The following is a 15,751-nucleotide window of genomic DNA, read 5'->3' on the forward strand; positions in this document are numbered from 1 at the left end:
GCAGTGTTAATGAGACGTACCCCAGTGTACCTGGGGTACGCTCCGGTCGCCCAATCAGGTGCCATCCAGAATCACAAAGGAAATTTTCACAATTTTGCTAGGCTTCAACGACAAGCAGTTGCTAACCTAGCTCTATCACATGAGAAGAGAAGTGAGGACTCTGGTCGAAATTATCCTAACGAAGAACCAGGCATTCAGTGCACCATGTCATTCTTACAGAATCGTGTGGCAACGCAACGTTGTGTTTCTATTTGATAGCGTACCGAGAGGGTCTTATTTTTATCCTAGAATCCTTGATTTTTATATTGTTTTTGTCGTTCTTGCGACCACGTGAATTGGAGACTGCAGTGGTTCGTCCCACCACGCAATAAAAAAAACGAATGTTGAATCACCGCTGCGAAGATCAATTCGACCACTGTTAGGATCACTACTTCCACAACCATTGAATTTTGTTAGGATCACTACTTCCACAGCCAGTGAACTTTGCGCTCGTACCCGCCAAAGTGCAGCTTCAAGCACAACTTCAAGCCCACCCCCAGACTAAGCATTTCGCCGGCGTAATCTTTTCAGCGGTACACTGTACCATATTTATAACCACATGGTATCCCCTCCAAAACCGATCTCAGTTGACCATGGAGTTCCCTGGAGTAGACATGAGCCCCGTGGTGGCGCTCGGCTCGCTGGACCTGGCGCTGTGCGTGGGCTACCTGTCCTCTGTGTTGTTCGTGGGTCTCTTCTTCACTTTCCGGGAGCAACGCGCGAGAGAGAAGCTCCGTCTGACGCGTCTGCACCACCAGGCGCTGGTAGACGCTGGAGCCCGAGACCACACAAACGCCTCTCACAACCACAAACCGGCCAATAACGACCACGTTCTCGAGGAATATTACCTCGGGGGACGTCGCATCCCTTGGTACGCGCTGGCGGTGGCCGATGTGAGCTCGTATATCGACATCTCCGGCACGATGATCAATACGGCGCTGGTCTACGCGCTGGGCGTCAAGGGCATGTACATCGAGATCCGCGGCGGTCTGTGTCTGTTCCTGGCTTTTCAGTTGGCGTACACTGGCAAACTGTCACGTCGCTGTCCGGTCAAGACGAGAGGGGAATGGTGCGTCGAGGCAGGAGGAGGCGAGCGTACTTTGTGCTCACGTAGTGCTGTTCAATGGATGCAGGATCAAATTTCGCTTTGGCACTCGATTGGACGCTGTGCTGCTTCGAACCACCATCGCGGTTACATCTTTGACAAGTGGTGTACTTGCAACCACGTATTTTGCCGTGGGTGGAGGTGAGCAGCGATTTTGTTGATGCGTATAGTGGCTTGGTGGTTCACATTAAGGAATCGTGTTTCATGTGGTGATAACAGGAAAATTCTTCACAGAGTTTGTGAAGCTGCCAGAGTGGGGCGGGCTGCCGTCGGAGTTCTGGGCGGCGGCTCTGTTGATGGTGGTGGCGATGCTGTACACTGTCGCATCCGGCTACTCCACTGTTGTGTACACTGACGTGTACCAGAGTGTGTTCATCTTCACTTCGTTCATCATCGTTGCTGTCATGGGCTTCATGGTACAGCTCCCAGACCAGTTCTCGGTGTTTCTTCCAGGGAAATCGATACGGGACGAGCCCAAGTACATCCAAGTGAACACCACGCGAAGTGCGTGGGTATCTGCAGTGCCGCCGAGCTCGCTTGACTTACCTGATGAGGCCTCCTACTCCATGTACAACTCGTTCAGTCTCATTCTGATCTCGTATTCGTTGCTGCAAATGATGCGCTCTGCGTCCGGTCCAGGTGGTTCTGGTCTCCAAACCGTGCTCGCAACCAAGTCGGAGCGTGAAGTGCGATCGCAGACGTTCCTGGCCATGCTGTTCCTGAGTCTGCGATGGGCTTTCAGCGGTGGCATTGCTGTGATGGGTATCCATTACTCGATGCAGCATGTGGGCGTGGTGGTGGGCCCGGAGCGTGTGGTACCGATCGTGATTGACAAGGTGCTACCCGTTGGCCTGAAGGGCTTTGTGCTGGCGTCGCTGTTAGCGGCAGCACTTACCACGTTCGACACGACCATCAACAGTTCATCATCGTACTGGACCGTGGATATCTACCAGGCGCTCATCAACCAGAAGGCGTCTGAGAGGCAGCTATTGTGGCACGCTCGCCTGTCGTCCGCATTTGTGATGTTGGCTGGTCTCTTTCTTTCGCTAGATGTGAGCACAATCAACCGCATTTGGGGTTTCATGACCATTGCCATGGCAGGAGGTCTCATATGGCCATTCTTCTTTTCCTGGTACTGGTCACGCTTCAATGCGTATAGCTGCCTGTTTGGAATTTGCTCGGGGTACATCGCAGCGTTCGCCATTTTCATGTACGTTTTCGTGGGTGTTCAGCTTTGTCTGGGACCTACACGGAACTGACTATGTTGTTTCTCCAATGCGTTATACAGCTTCGCCCCGCTTCTCGAGGAGTTCCGAGCCTTCGTGATCACGTCGTCGATTTCCGGCGCCATCTCTGTTACCGTGTGCCTCCTGACGCGACCCGAGTCTGACAAAGTACTTCGGCGGTTCTACCGCTTTGCTCGGCCACCAGGTGCCTGGCACAAAATCAAGCACATCTGCTTCACGCAGGAGGTGATCTCCGAAATCGACTCGGAGAACCATGCCGATTTGGCGTGCACGGGACTGATTGTCATCGCGCAGTTGGCGCTGTACATCCTCGCGGTGAGCGTCGTGGCCAAGGCGTGGACGCAGAGCCTCGTGCTTGCAGGCGTGCTGGTCGTCACGCTTCCCCTTATCTATTTCAAGTGGTACGTGAAGCTGAAAGACCGCCCTGTGGGTCTCCGCAAGGAGGACATGAACGCCTCGCTGCTGGGCCCCGCGTAAGCATGAACCTCAAAGTGCAAGGCGTGCCATTTTTCAAAATGTTTTCACGCAATAATTGAAGATACTTTACGATCGACACCTGCATCGTTTCATTCGTGTCGGTGACACACAACAATGCGCGACAGCAGCTCGTCTGCTGTTGTCGGATGGCGGAAAAGTATCTGGCCTCGCACGCACACTGCGCGTACATGTTGGTCGCTCTAGCGTCCAGACTAGCTTGCGTTGAGTGAAAGTATCCGCTGTGGACAGTTGCGCGTGTGTGCAGCCCCACGAGCGGAGGCACTGGCCCCGACTAAGACCCCAAACTAAAGGCAGTAACGAGTCTGCATTGCAGTGCAGGTTGCGGTGTAGCGTCCAGCCCAGCGGACGAGAGGCGAGAGGCAAAGTTGCTTCGTGTGTAACTAACCGCCCGAAAGACGCGCGAGTGGCGAACGCCAAGCTGCGGCATTTCACCGATCTCACGATTGGACCCGCTCAAAAAGACAGTTCAGGTCAATGACTCGCGGCGCTCACAACGAGCGAGACAGCCGGTCGACCAATCCAGTGGACAGCTAACGCGGCGGGCAGCAACTACTATACTTTGAAGCAGCAGTGAGCCATGCATTGCCTCGATGCCCAGTGCCATCCGCAGTCCGCGCTGACTGCAAGGCTGCTACTACCTGCTCCACAAAGACACGACCAGCGAACTGGTACGCTGTACCCATTGCACTAGGCGGGACCCAAGCGGACATACACATCAGCGAGTGAGCAGTTAGCGCGCCAGGTCGCTGCCAATGCTGCAAGCAGCGAGCGTCTCCGCCTTGCAGACTAGCTGGTACTGTAGTGTCTGCAGTCCTCGTGCTGTGTGGGCTGTTAGTCAGTCGCTGTCGCGAGTCCCGATGGTGGTGTGCTGGTTGGCGGCGCCAGAGCGGACGGTGATTGGGGTTCGGTCCGCTCGGCGGACGAAAACCGGGCGAATTGCAGTCAAGTGCGCATCAGACGGGCGTGACGTCCGCCCGCCGTCCACTGCACCAGATACAAGGGAGTCACATCCCAAAACAAACCAGAGTCAAAACAGCCAGCGGCGCAGCGAAGCAGCACAACCCGAAGCGCGGACCGACCACCAAGCGAAGCACAGCAGCAGCAACGCTCCCCAACCTTCTCCCCACTCCTCACCACAGAGAAAGCCATGGCACCCAAAGACGTAGCAGACGTCTACGAAGGGGACGACGTCCCCCTCCACCAGCAGCTCCAGGTTCCCTCTGCGACGCCCAAGAGCTCCTCCACCCGCGCTGAAGCCACCTCGACCGCCACTGCGCCTGCCTCACCCGAGCGACGCTTGAAGCGCCAGCGCAGCACGTCCATCGCGAGCGAGGACGAGGCGTCCCCCGAGAAGACGAAGAAGCGCCTGCGCTGGTCCACCATCACCATCCACGAGTTCGGCGTGGGTCTCGGCGGCAGCTCGGTGCCCGGCAAGGGCGGTCCGTCCATCGGCCTGAGCGACAAGCCCGAGTTCACTTGGACCACGAAGGTTGGCCACATGGCCGAGTGTGTCGAAGGCGTGCACCGCTTCACGCCCGAGGAGCGCGTGCGGTTGCTGGAGAACGCGGGCGTGAGCGATGGCATGATCCTACGGTTCTCCCGGGAAGCGAGCATCATCAACTGCTCGCGCCGGAGAACGCTCGTAGAGGACATCGCCGAGAGGAAAGAGGCCAGGAGGCAACGACGGCAGCAGCAGAGGCTCGAGTCGCCCCGCCCGGTGCTGGAGCGCCCGTGCTCCCCCTCCACCTCGTTCCTCAACCACCCGCACATGATCCCAGTCAACTACGTGTAACTCGACCGATGTAACCAAGCAAGTGACCACCAGCGCACCCAGGATACGGATTCCCCGTGCTTGGCGTACTTACAACGCGTCGTCGGAAAGGCGTTGATCGACGGACTGCCGTGTGAGCGAGGAAGAGCTTAAGTTATTTGATCTTTATTATAGGATATCGCTATCAATACAAGCTGCATGCATGAAAAATATTCGAGTTGTCAGCGGGGGTGATCTCGTGGTCTCTGCCAGCGCCGCGTTCCCCATTTGAAGCCACGACGACATGTCCGTCGGTAATGTCGCTGCCAGGGCCAGTATCCAGTCAGCCACCGGAACCTTATTCCCCCTTATTCAAAAGCGGAGACCACCACCACTCGCTGCAGCAGTAAATGGCATTCGTCCATTGAGCCAGGAATATCGGGCCGGACGTACTTGCAGCGAGGATCTTGCTCGCGCGAGGACGCTTCGCACTGGCCTGCCTGCATTTTAGTACAAGTATGTCGCTTGAAGTAGGGGGCGGGTTCTAATTTCGGTTCGGAGGCCGCTATCTCCAGGGAGTGGACGGCGTTTCGGCAGAAATATTGACCTAGAAGGCGTTAGAGTGACGGGCATATAGCACACTTGGTTTCCACAGGCACTGCCAGCGATAGTTGGCGCCGGTAGTGCTGCTGCAATGCAGCCTGCATGGCATGATTGCCGCCAGCCAACGTGCCCAGCAAGTGATTTCATTTTCACGTCTTTATGCACCACATCTCGGCATTTGACCCCGAGCTTTTCGAGCGCGTCGCCAGCTGGCATCATGCTGCTTCTGGACGGGATCTGTTGGCCCCATCGACACCATGACTGAAAACGGCCAAGGGTCTGCTGCACACCGCAGTGCAGACCGATGCAGCAAGGCATGCAGCAAGGCATGCAGCCCAATGCAGCCCGTGCTGGGTGAAGCGCGCGCTCGGCGGTGTCGCTGTCTTGAAGCCATTTGCCGTGCTCGTCACGGCTCTGCGCCGGATATTCAGATTACGCGATACGTCCGCTGGCGGGCGGACGCGGCAGTGGACGACGTTGAACCGCGCTCTGGCTGGCACACAGGTCGCGCACTTGGCGTTTGTAAGGGGACGGCGGCGGACGGGATCCACCAAATCATCGCATGGCGGCGCGAGGTAGTGGCGAGTGAACGCAAGCCAGCGGGTGGCAGGCAGCAAGCGGCGGGCGGGTGGGGGACGCTGGAACCCTCGGCTTGGGCGCCTTCTGGGCTTTCTCCACTTCCCGCTTCCAGATCCACCCGCCCGCAGCCATGGCGATCAAGAGCGTGCGCTGGTCGACCGTCACGGTGTACGAGTTCCCAGTGGGCATGGGCGGCAGCGCCGTGCCTCGACGCGGCGGGCCGGCGGTGGGGCTCACGGGCGCCCCCCAAAGCGTGTGGAGCACGTCCGTGGACGCGGCGCAGCGCGAGTTGGCGACGGAGGAGGCAGCGCTTCGACTACAGGCGCAGAGCAGGCAGGCGCATCGGCATCGGAGACGCGTGCGCTGGCTCAAGCCGCTGGAGCGCATCGTGATGCTGGAGAAGGCCGGCTACAGCGAGGAGCGCATCTACCGCATGCTCATGGAATCGTCCAGCATCGCCCAGTCGCGGCGTCTGAGTCTGCGCGTGGCTTCGCTCCAGTGCGCGGCGTGAGTTGTCGCCCACAGAAGATGAAGGCCGACACGGATCGAACCGACGAGCAGAGGCGAAGACCGTATTGTACAAGATAATTTATGAGAATTTAGTGAGCGAGCGCTTGCGGCGGACGTGTAATGACTAGTTACGTTGGCATGTTGCCGCGAAGGAAATGACTGCCAGGCTGCCAACTTACCGAGTGCTGCAGCTTGAGCAACATCCTGGAGGCTTTGAACGAGTCTCACTGTGGCGATAACAATACGAACCGATGCCCAGCGGCACCAACTAGACCTCCGTACTCGGTAAATAGTCGTTCATTCATCCTTACTCTACTGGGTTTTGCGTCTATTCGGCTCGCTGGGCGCCAGAACTTGCGCCTCGTCCTTCATGCGGCCACTTGCCGCTGCATCGAGACGCAGAGCCTCCTGGACATGGCGATATCCGAGCTCTCCATCATCATGCGGTAGATGCGCTCCTCGCTACAGCCGGCCTTGGTCAGCATCGTGATGCGCTCCAGCGGCTTGAGCCAACGCACGCGACGGGCGCGTTGTACGCGGCGTTTGCGCTGCTGTCTGCATTCGGCGCTCTCCTTGAGCTCGGCGTCGGTGGCAGAGCAGGAGGAGCCAGGCTTGGTGAGCGCCAGGTCCCCGCAGTGCCGCACCTTGTCCAGCGTCGTGCTCCAGACCTGCTGCGGCTCGCGCGCCAGGCCGATGGACGGGCCCCCGCGGCGGGGCACGGCACTGCCGCCTAGCGCCACGCCGAACTCGTACACGGTCACGGTGGACCACCGCACGCACTTGGTCGCCTTCATGTTTGTGTGGGGAGAGAGTCCGGGGCGTCGAGGCCTCGGGGGCTTGGCTTGCGGTGGGGGGCGGGGGCGAACAAGAATGGCAGAAACCCAAGAGCCAAGAACGGAACGGGAGCGCTCACTCTCTTTCCCTCTCGTCGCTCTCGTTCTCGCTCCTTTTCGAGCGCCATACTCAGACACAAAGGCCCGTCACTAAACGACCGCCACCTGCCCCTGCCCCCTTCTGTCGACGTCCGTACTGGCTCCGACTTGAGTCGTTGCACAGTCGCGACTTTGGCGTCGAAGCGTCCGCTTGCGGGTGCTGCAACTTGTCAAAGCCATCGAATTACCCAGTATAATACATTTACAAAGGTTATTAAACCACTGGTAAAGCGGAGGACAGAAATTCGGTATCAGAGGGAATCGGATATCATTTCGCTGCTGGGACTGGGCTTATGCGATCGTGGAAGAGCAGCGCGAATGGCAAGGCAAGCAAGCTGCCATTTCCATGCTGACCTAAACGCGTCGAATGCCCTGGAACTTCCAGGCATACCATCCAACGCGGCGTTCTTACCTGGCTGCAACGCGGCCGCGCTGAGCTGAAGCATGCGGCAGACTGCACAAGCAAGCAGACGCTGGTCTGACTGTTGTTAATAGGCATCGTGATGTTGCTGTTCGACCAAGCCTAGTTTAATCAAGTGTGCACACGTCACGGACGATTCCCAAGGGCAGACTGCGTGACGAAGCTTGATAGCCGCAATAGCGCGGTGGTGGCTAGGACTGCTGTACTTTCACTTCCATTGCCGTAAGCTGCGCAGGTCAGCTTTCTGTGCGAGGCTTGCGGATGTTTGTCTTACCTTACGGTAACTTCGACGTCGGAGTTGGCAGCGAGTAAAGCGCCGTCGCGGCACACGAAGCAATGGCAAATCCTCCGGCCAACAGCGGTCCGGCGGACATTGCTGAGAACGAGATCTTCGCCAGTCGAGCAATGCGATCAATTTGACCGTCAAGTCTCCTGACTCGGGACTCCTGAGCAGCAGACAGGCAACCTGCAAACTGAGCTCTTCGCCACCTCCACCGGCCGCCGCCTACGGAGACCTCAAGTGTCTAGTAGCTCTACATGCAGCCCATTGTTGTCGCCGACAACACTGCCGCCAACCAGTTCACAGCTGCAGCTGCGCCTTCACCCATCGACAAGTTCTCAAAAGTGCACTCAAATCCGCCTAAGTGCGACGATCCAAATCAGGTCTTGAGCCGTTACATTCCGTTATGGGCCACCCATGGTCTCATTCGCGCTTTCGCCTCTGCCTTGCGTACTCGACCCGCATCCATTGTCATGACGAGCGCGTACCTGCTCAAGAACCTGCTGGCTGTGGCGCTGCTGCAGCTCTGCGCCATGGCCGTCGTGGGCAGCGGCAGCAGCAGCGGCAGCTTCTCGGACATGTCGGACGACAGTTCGAGCTCGCTCGAGGGCGTTACGGAGCTGCTAAGCTCGGCCAAGCAGCTCAAGGTGGGGCCAGCCGTGCTGGCGGCCATCGCCATCCTGGGCGGCGGTATCGTGTGCCTCGCGGGCTACCGCCTCTTCCGCCCGACGGTCTTCTGCTGTGCCTTCATCATCGGCGGCCTCTTTGTGGCCGGCATCGTCGAAACCGCCTTCGCCAGCATGAGCTGGATGCCCACCGCCTCGTGGATCGGCTTCGGCATTGGCGGCCTCATTGCCGGCGTCGTGGTGCTCATGCTCTACAGCGCCAGCATCTTCCTCACGGGCGCGGCGGGCGGCGTCATGCTCGCCTTCACGCTCAACACGTCCGTGGGGGCCAAGATCTACCCGAACAACCCGGACGTGGTGCTTGTCGTCCTGGCCGTGGTGCTGGGCATCGTGGGCGGCCTGCTGGCGCTCAAGCTCGAGAAGCCCGTGCTCATCACGACCACAGCCATTGTCGGCGCCACTGTGTGCGTCTGGGGCGTCGGCTACTTCGCCGGCGACTACCCGAACGGCGCCGACCTCAAGCAGTTCCGCTCGCAGAAGGCCAATGGCGACTGGGTCTACAACATCCCGGACGCCTGGTGGGGGTACATTGCCGGCATGGTCGTGCTCTTCCTCCTGGGCATGAGCGTGCAGATCAAGAAGACGGCGCGCGGCTACGACCACGGCGGTAAGACTGAGAGCCACGCCATCAGCAAACCCTCGGGCCATGCAGCAGCCTAGGCAGTCGTCTATGCCATCGGGCAGAGAGGACTTGCACCTTCACTATTGGATATGTATTCGTGCGGCCTAGTAATATAAACGCTTGCATCCATTCCTGAAGCATAAGCATCGAGATTATCCTGCTGTCGCACCGCAGCAGATCTCCTGGATTTTCACTATCAATACCCAGCGGTACGTTGGACAGGTGTCTCGGGAAAATGTACACAATGTCGAGCACCACTACTGACTCTTCAGTCTTCAATATCCTTCCTGGAGCACAAGCTGTCAATCACCAAAGTCTCCAGTATGGCAACGTCCAAGGTGGTAGTAGCGCTGCTGTGGCTGCAATTCACGCAACATGTTTTCGCCATCTCGGACGGCGACACTACCGAGACGGTGAAAACCATCTTCGACTCGAGCGACGGCATGGACGTCAACGGCGTCATCTTGGCCGTCGGAGCGCTGCTGGTGGGTGCCCTGCTGGCTGTGGCTGGGTACCGACTGTGGCAGACGACAGTGTACGCGCTGGGTTTCCTGGGCGGAGGCGTCGTCATCGCCGTCATTTTCGAGAAGGTCTTCAAGGACGAGACGTGGGTGCTCACGGCCTCGTGGATCGCCTTCGTCCTGGGAGGTATCCTCGTGGGGTACATCTGCATGTACCTCTACTGGGTCGGTGTCTTCTTCGGTGGCGCGGTGGCTGGCGCAGCGCTCGGCATCCTCATCAACACGTCGTTCGGGTACAAGTTCGCTCCGTCTCATCCGGCCACGGTGCTCATTGTGCTCGTCGCTCTGTTCGCCGTTGTCGGTGGCGCTGTAGCTCTCTGGCTGCAGAAGCCGGCGCTCATCGCAGGCACGAGTTTTGTGGGAGCCTTCCTGTTGTTTTGGGGCATCGGCTACTTCGCAGGGAACTACCCGACTTTCAACGACCTGGAGCGCTTCAGGACGTACAATTCCAGCGGTGACCTCGTGTACTCCATCCCCGGGGCGTGGTGGGGATACCTCATCGGCACGCTCGTGGTCTTCGGTCTCTCGATGGTCGTTCAGTTCCGGTTCACAGGCAAGGACGTGGACTACCACACGCTCGACCGTCGCGGCTCCGAGGATATGCTGCCCCGCCACAATGGCATGACTCCGGCCCGGGTGCAGTACGCCAACATGGGCACACCCGGCGTGCAGACTCAGTATCCCCAGTACCAGCCACAGCAGCGCTACCCGACGTCCAACCAGGTGCAGTGGGAAGACTTGCAAACTCAACAGCCCACCCACCAGAACGCAAGCCAGCCGCAGAGCTACGCGGTGGACAATTCCTTGGTGCAACCGCAGTACCAACAGCGCGAGCACGACTACCAGATCTCGGACATCGTTCCGACGACCGCCCGGCCGCAGGAGTACCGCGTCTCCGACCCTGGAACACCTCCAAATCGCCCGGCACCTAGTGCGCCCTCGCACGTCGTTTAAATCACGTGAATTAATGAACTCTAACTTGCAATTCACTCCGTGACGGTCATCCTTTGCCAACGACTTCCTTCCCGAACACTTAGGCCACCTACGCGCTCGACGTGGCGGCTCCGATTCGGTCGTTTCGCCATGAAAGGCTGCCGAGTCCATTCGAGGTCCTTTGGCTCGGCGCACGAAAGTTCCTACAGCTCCTACAGCGCGGCACGCATTTCACCATTCTGGTATTCGCAGCGGCCGACCGACACCTCCGACCTAGATGACTCGAGTGAATGTCGTGGCTCCAGCCGCTTCCTGGTCTGCTCCAACAGAGACCACGAAGCTGCTCGACCCCGACGTGGACCTGAAGAAGGAGGCCAAGCAATCTCGCCCCACCAAGTACGCGAGCTTCGTTGCGCTTTCCGGTACGAACGAACTTGCATGTTGAAGTGCCAATACGACTCGAATCAAGCTCATTGATGCGCTCTTGTGTTGGTCAGCACTCATCTGGTCGTGGGTCTTGCAAGCTGAAGCATCGCAGTCGCTCCAGGTAACGTAGAATCTCCGATCCTGCAGGACACACTCAGCTAACCCCTGGTATTCACAATCCGCAGGCTTCCTTCAACAAACCGTTCTTCCTTGCGTGTTTCAACCACGCAGCGCCGGTAAGTCTGGCTTCCATCTCAACGGGTCACCGGATCCATCCTCACATGGTTGGCGCCTTGTAGATCGTGCTGCTGCCTCTCGTCGTCGGCTACAACAAGGTGTACGGGACCACTGCAGACCGCTACGCTGGCGCTGACTTTGTTGGAATACTGCAGCGCCATTCCGTGATCCCGTTGCCCAAACTGGTGCAAATTTCGGCGTCCTTGAGCCTCCTCTACCTCGTGTCGGACTTCTTTTGGTATGCAGCGCTCTCGACCGTGAGCGTGGCAGCGGGGGTTGCGATTTCCAACGCGTCTCCTCTTTTCGTCTACTGCTTGTCGGTCTGCTTCTTGAACGAACACCTCAACTTGAAGAAGATCTTCGGCGTGTTCACCGCCTTTGCAGGCGTGACGCTCGTCGTCATGTTCCAAGACGGCAGCGACTTCGGCACGATGGAAACCACGACCATCATCGCCGGGATCTCGACCATTATCTCGTCAGCTCTGTACGCTGCGTACCAAGTTGCTCTGCAAGTCGCTGTCGGCGAAGACATCACCGACACCTCAACGCTGCTCACAATGGCCGGGCTGTGTGGGCTGTTCGCGTTCCCGCCGTGGTTACTGGGCACCTTCTTCTTGGCTGAAAGCCCCTTGTCGTGGTTGCAGGAGTCGCTCGCGTTCCCCGGGACGACAGAAGGCGTGCTCTTGCTGCTTCTCAGCGGGTCTCTGACGGTCGTATTCTGTGCGTTCCTGCCTTTGGCGGTGTGCTGGACGTCGCCCCTGGAAACGAGTGTCGGGTGCATGCTGACCATCCCGCTGTCGGGCCTCATGGACACCGTCCTGCACCACACGGTCTTCTCGTGGGAGTGCATCGTCGGGTCAATCCTGGTCATGGCGGGCTTTGGCATCCTTGAGTGCAGCACGAAGAAGAAGACCTCGCCACCACACGAAGAACGCCATCACGTGTCAGCTTGGGCCTGATAGACGACGGCGAGCTAGCACGGAAAATCAAGTGAGGTGCGATTAGTGTTTGGTACGATACTACCTCAAAGTAATACACATCAAGTTAAGAGCTACGGGCTCCTGCTACAGCGAGCATGTTGTTCTGAATGGCCTCCATGACTTCGAAGAAGCCGTCCAGTCCAAGGATAGAGGCGAACTTGCTGTCGAGATCCCACAACTCAATGCGAGTTGACTCGCATTCGCCAAGAAGCAGAAAGCTGGCTTCGGCGGCTTCGGATCCGTGAACACGCTGCCCGCCCACGGCAAGCTTGGGTAGCAAGTGCTTCACTGCAGCAGCGTAGACACTGCGATTCGTCAGACTATGGTGATCAATCGCGCTGTTCCATAGCAGGATGCTTGCCAACAAGTGGCAGAATCCCAACGCTGGCAGCTTCTGCTTGGTCGATTGATCATCAAGCCACGACCAGTCCGCGAAAAATACGTACGGCAGCTTCTTGAGCGTCTGGTCCCAGAGATACGCCATAAGCTTCGCTCCGAAAGCATTCAAGCGAAACGTCCCGAATTGAGGGCATACGCTCGTCACCGTCCGCACATCAAACATCGTAGTGAACAGATACACTGCCGGGGACGCGTCCACGTTGCACTTCATCGACGGCACGAACGAGCCGTAATGAAGTTTCCGTGCCAGAATCCACATGACAGACTCTTGTCGACGGCTCCACTCGTAAATGATCTCGTCTTTATCCGCGGAACTAGATAGCGCCGCTGGATTAATCGACAGCTGCAACTTCTGTGAAGCCAAGTCGTCAATGGTGTTAGCTAGCTTGGACAAGTGTTCGATTAATGCTTCGGCCCACGAAAGATGAATAGCCTTCACCACCTCGTCAAACGTGGCATGAAGGCTGGAAACACTCAGTGCTCCAGTTGGCCGAGAAGCCACGGAATCGTTCCCTTCCGGCACATTTTGTCCATTCAGAATCACAGCTTGAAGAATGCACTGCGTCAAGTAAACAGGAAAGTTTTGCAGAATGCCGTATCGACGCTGGAAACTTAGCGCGCGAGGCATTTCCACGCACTCATCAGCCCTCAATTGAGAAAAACAATTGGTCCACTGGGCTCCAAGATCGGGGGCGCCACCCAAGCAAAAGTACAGCAAAAAGCCCGTTCGTAGGTCTGCTTCTTTCTCCAAGTGATCGGCTGATTCTACGGGGTCGGTATTGGAGCTGTCAGGTGGGGCCACCATCGTGACGTCAGCTTCTTGCGACGCTTCTTCCTCGTCCAAAACTACATCCGGAGGGGCTCTACTCGGTGCTGCATCCTCCGCCTCGTCTCCGTTCTCTCCTCCCTCCGCAACACGATCTCCTTGCTCGGCATTCTCTTCCTCTTCCTCCTCCTCATCGTCATCGTCATCATCATCCTCTTCAATAACAATAACTTCTGGTGTCCGGCGTGGCTGGCGGCTACGGCGAAATGGCATGTTCGCTTGTCCCTCGTCAACCTCTCTGACATTTCCGTGCACGTTGCCTACAGGTAGAGAAGGCGATGAATCAGAGAGTTCCGTGACGTTATTTCTCGCCGAAGCAGCATCCCCACCGTTGCTTCTGTCAGGATTGTATCCTTGGCCCTCGCGCTGATGACGGCGGTCACTTTGAGCCGACGTCAAGCCAGAATCGCTGCGCGATGAGCTACTACCAGCAGCACCCCACGACGGCCGACGAGGTGGACTCCGACTTCTACTCCGCCTCCGTGGCACCCACCTGATTTGATCTTGGGCTGGTGGAGGTGGTTCATAGCGCGACGGTCTTTCTCGATGGTTTCGATGCACAGGTGGCGGCGGCGTTGGTAATATCGGTGGCTGATCCTGCCCGTGTCGCCAGGCGGGCCCCGCGCGGTCTCGTGGTGGTGACCTCGGCGGTGCTCTAGCTGTAGTCACTTTCTGCACGTCGTCTTCCAGTCGCCTCATCCTCTGGCCAAATTCTCGGTGGTCGCTCTGCAGATCGAACACAGCATCCTTCAGCCGACTAATCTCGTTCACATGCAGGCGCGAATCGTGACTCAGCGCATCAAACAACTGCTTGCTGAGCTCCTGCAGCCTCGACTCCACATACTGCTCCTGCTGGCCCCTGTGGTCATCCATCCGCTTGGTCAACGAGGCAAAGTCGACCGCGGCAGTCCGCAAATCCCGATTCACACGTCGCAACTCGTCATGAATCACCGAAAGGTCCCCATGCCGCACCAAGTCACGCGGAAGCGGAAGAGGCGGCGGCGGCAACGGGGCCAGGGGTGCCTGAGCCGCCGCTCTCGCTTTCACGTCCGCCAGGTTCCTGTCCACGTCCACGAACCTCCTGTCCACCTCTGCCAGTTTATCCTCGAAGGCGTTCAGATCTGCTCTTGTGCGTCCGTCCTCCTCCTGTCCGTCTCTCTCCAGCGTCTGTAGCTGATCCTGCAAACCAGCGACGTCCTGCCGCGTGACCGTCTGCGTAAGCTTGTGGCTGAGCCTGGTGTTCTCATTCTTGAGGCTCTGCAGCGTCTTCTCCAGCTGCTTCTTGTGCGTGGCGTCCTCCTGTATCTTGGCCAGGACGGCGTCCAGCTGCGTCTGCTGGTTCTGCAGCGCTGCGTCGTGTGCATCCTTCACCTTGGCCAGCTCCGTCTCGTACTGTTCCTGCAACCCCGTGAGCTGCGTCATCAACAACTCCTCGTTGATGCTGCAGCGGCGCAGCGTCTCCAGCTTCTTGTCCATGGTCGCGAGCTTCTTGCTGAGCTTGTCCTCACGCTGCTGCGCCGCGTCCCGGGCCTGCGTGGCCGCCTTCGCCTGCGCAGCGCAGCTCTCCGCCTTCTCCACGGCAGCCTCGGCCGTGTCGTCCACTTTCTCCAGCTCGAGGCGCACGCGCGCGCCCTCGCGCCGCAGCTCGCGCACGTCGACGGTGAGCGCGCGGTGCCAGTTCTCGAGCGTCTGCAGCTGCGCGTCCACGCCAGAAGGGGACGCGGGCGCAGAAGAGCTCTTGGACTTGCTCAGGCGCTTGCGCTTGCGCTTGTTGCCCGGCTCGGGGCCGCGCGGCGCTGCCGTGCGCACCGTCGCCATGTTTGGTCGAAGGTGGCGGATCGTACAGCTTGTACTGACAGGGGCGGAATCCGCGGTGTGGCGCACATGAAATATGTGACGTGTGAGCACGTTGAAGGCAGGTTCCAGCGTGTTACAGGCATTTCAACCGAGTGAAAGTTTGAAGACGTGCGATCGGGATTCTGCGCTGGGCAAGGGGAAACGGATGGAAGTCACTGCACCGCCGACCTTCTCGTCGTCGGTTGCAGCAAGAGAACCAGTGGCCACCACCTCCGCTGTCGTGCACAAGAACAACAAGAGCTCTGTGTGCTGATCTCCGCTCGGCAAAGATTCCATCACTGCAGTTCAATGATGGCCACT

At 58.4% G+C, this 15,751-nt stretch overlaps 8 protein-coding genes across 8 annotated transcripts; 6 read left to right on the forward strand and 2 right to left on the reverse strand.

The window, feature by feature from the left end:
- Positions 1-632: 632 nt before the first annotated feature.
- Positions 633-2,868, forward strand: KRP23_13697 (Sodium/glucose cotransporter 5; the record flags this gene model as incomplete). The annotated part of the gene is made up of 4 exons (XM_067884443.1): positions 633-1,108; positions 1,173-1,285; positions 1,364-2,354; positions 2,433-2,868. The coding sequence occupies 4 exons, from the start codon at positions 633-635 to the stop codon at positions 2,866-2,868; spliced, it is 2,016 nt and encodes a 671-aa protein (XP_067738460.1).
- A 1,168-nt stretch (positions 2,869-4,036) lies between these two features.
- KRP23_13698 (uncharacterized protein) lies at positions 4,037-4,681 on the forward strand (the record flags this gene model as incomplete). Its single annotated transcript, XM_067884444.1, has 1 exon — positions 4,037-4,681. One exon carries the CDS (start codon positions 4,037-4,039, stop codon positions 4,679-4,681), a length of 645 nt encoding a protein of 214 aa, XP_067738461.1.
- Positions 4,682-5,951: 1,270 nt separating this feature from the next.
- KRP23_13699 (uncharacterized protein) lies at positions 5,952-6,332 on the forward strand (the record flags this gene model as incomplete). Its single annotated transcript, XM_067884445.1, has 1 exon — positions 5,952-6,332. One exon carries the CDS (start codon positions 5,952-5,954, stop codon positions 6,330-6,332), a length of 381 nt encoding a protein of 126 aa, XP_067738462.1.
- Positions 6,333-6,699: 367 nt separating this feature from the next.
- Positions 6,700-7,125, reverse strand: KRP23_13700 (uncharacterized protein; the record flags this gene model as incomplete). The annotated part of the gene is made up of 1 exon (XM_067884446.1): positions 6,700-7,125. One exon carries the CDS (start codon positions 7,123-7,125, stop codon positions 6,700-6,702), a length of 426 nt encoding a protein of 141 aa, XP_067738463.1.
- A 1,096-nt stretch (positions 7,126-8,221) lies between these two features.
- On the forward strand, positions 8,222-9,310 carry KRP23_13701 (uncharacterized protein; the record flags this gene model as incomplete). Its single annotated transcript, XM_067884447.1, has 1 exon — positions 8,222-9,310. One exon carries the CDS (start codon positions 8,222-8,224, stop codon positions 9,308-9,310), a length of 1,089 nt encoding a protein of 362 aa, XP_067738464.1.
- A 285-nt stretch (positions 9,311-9,595) lies between these two features.
- KRP23_13702 (uncharacterized protein) lies at positions 9,596-10,747 on the forward strand (the record flags this gene model as incomplete). Its single annotated transcript, XM_067884448.1, has 1 exon — positions 9,596-10,747. The coding sequence occupies one exon, from the start codon at positions 9,596-9,598 to the stop codon at positions 10,745-10,747; it is 1,152 nt and encodes a 383-aa protein (XP_067738465.1).
- A 256-nt stretch (positions 10,748-11,003) lies between these two features.
- KRP23_13703 (putative vacuolar membrane protein) lies at positions 11,004-12,348 on the forward strand (the record flags this gene model as incomplete). The annotated part of the gene is made up of 4 exons (XM_067884449.1): positions 11,004-11,148; positions 11,224-11,273; positions 11,338-11,388; positions 11,452-12,348. The coding sequence occupies 4 exons, from the start codon at positions 11,004-11,006 to the stop codon at positions 12,346-12,348; spliced, it is 1,143 nt and encodes a 380-aa protein (XP_067738466.1).
- An 85-nt stretch (positions 12,349-12,433) lies between these two features.
- KRP23_13704 (uncharacterized protein) lies at positions 12,434-15,412 on the reverse strand (the record flags this gene model as incomplete). Its single annotated transcript, XM_067884450.1, has 3 exons — positions 12,434-13,854; positions 13,924-14,015; positions 14,088-15,412. 3 exons carry the CDS (start codon positions 15,410-15,412, stop codon positions 12,434-12,436), a joined length of 2,838 nt encoding a protein of 945 aa, XP_067738467.1.
- Between the last annotated feature and the right edge of the window lie 339 nt (positions 15,413-15,751).

This window comes from Phytophthora ramorum (genome assembly GCF_020800215.1).
Source record: "Phytophthora ramorum isolate Pr-102 chromosome Unknown Phyram_PR-102_s0018, whole genome shotgun sequence".
NCBI classification, from domain to species: Eukaryota; Oomycota; class Peronosporomycetes; order Peronosporales; family Peronosporaceae; genus Phytophthora; species Phytophthora ramorum.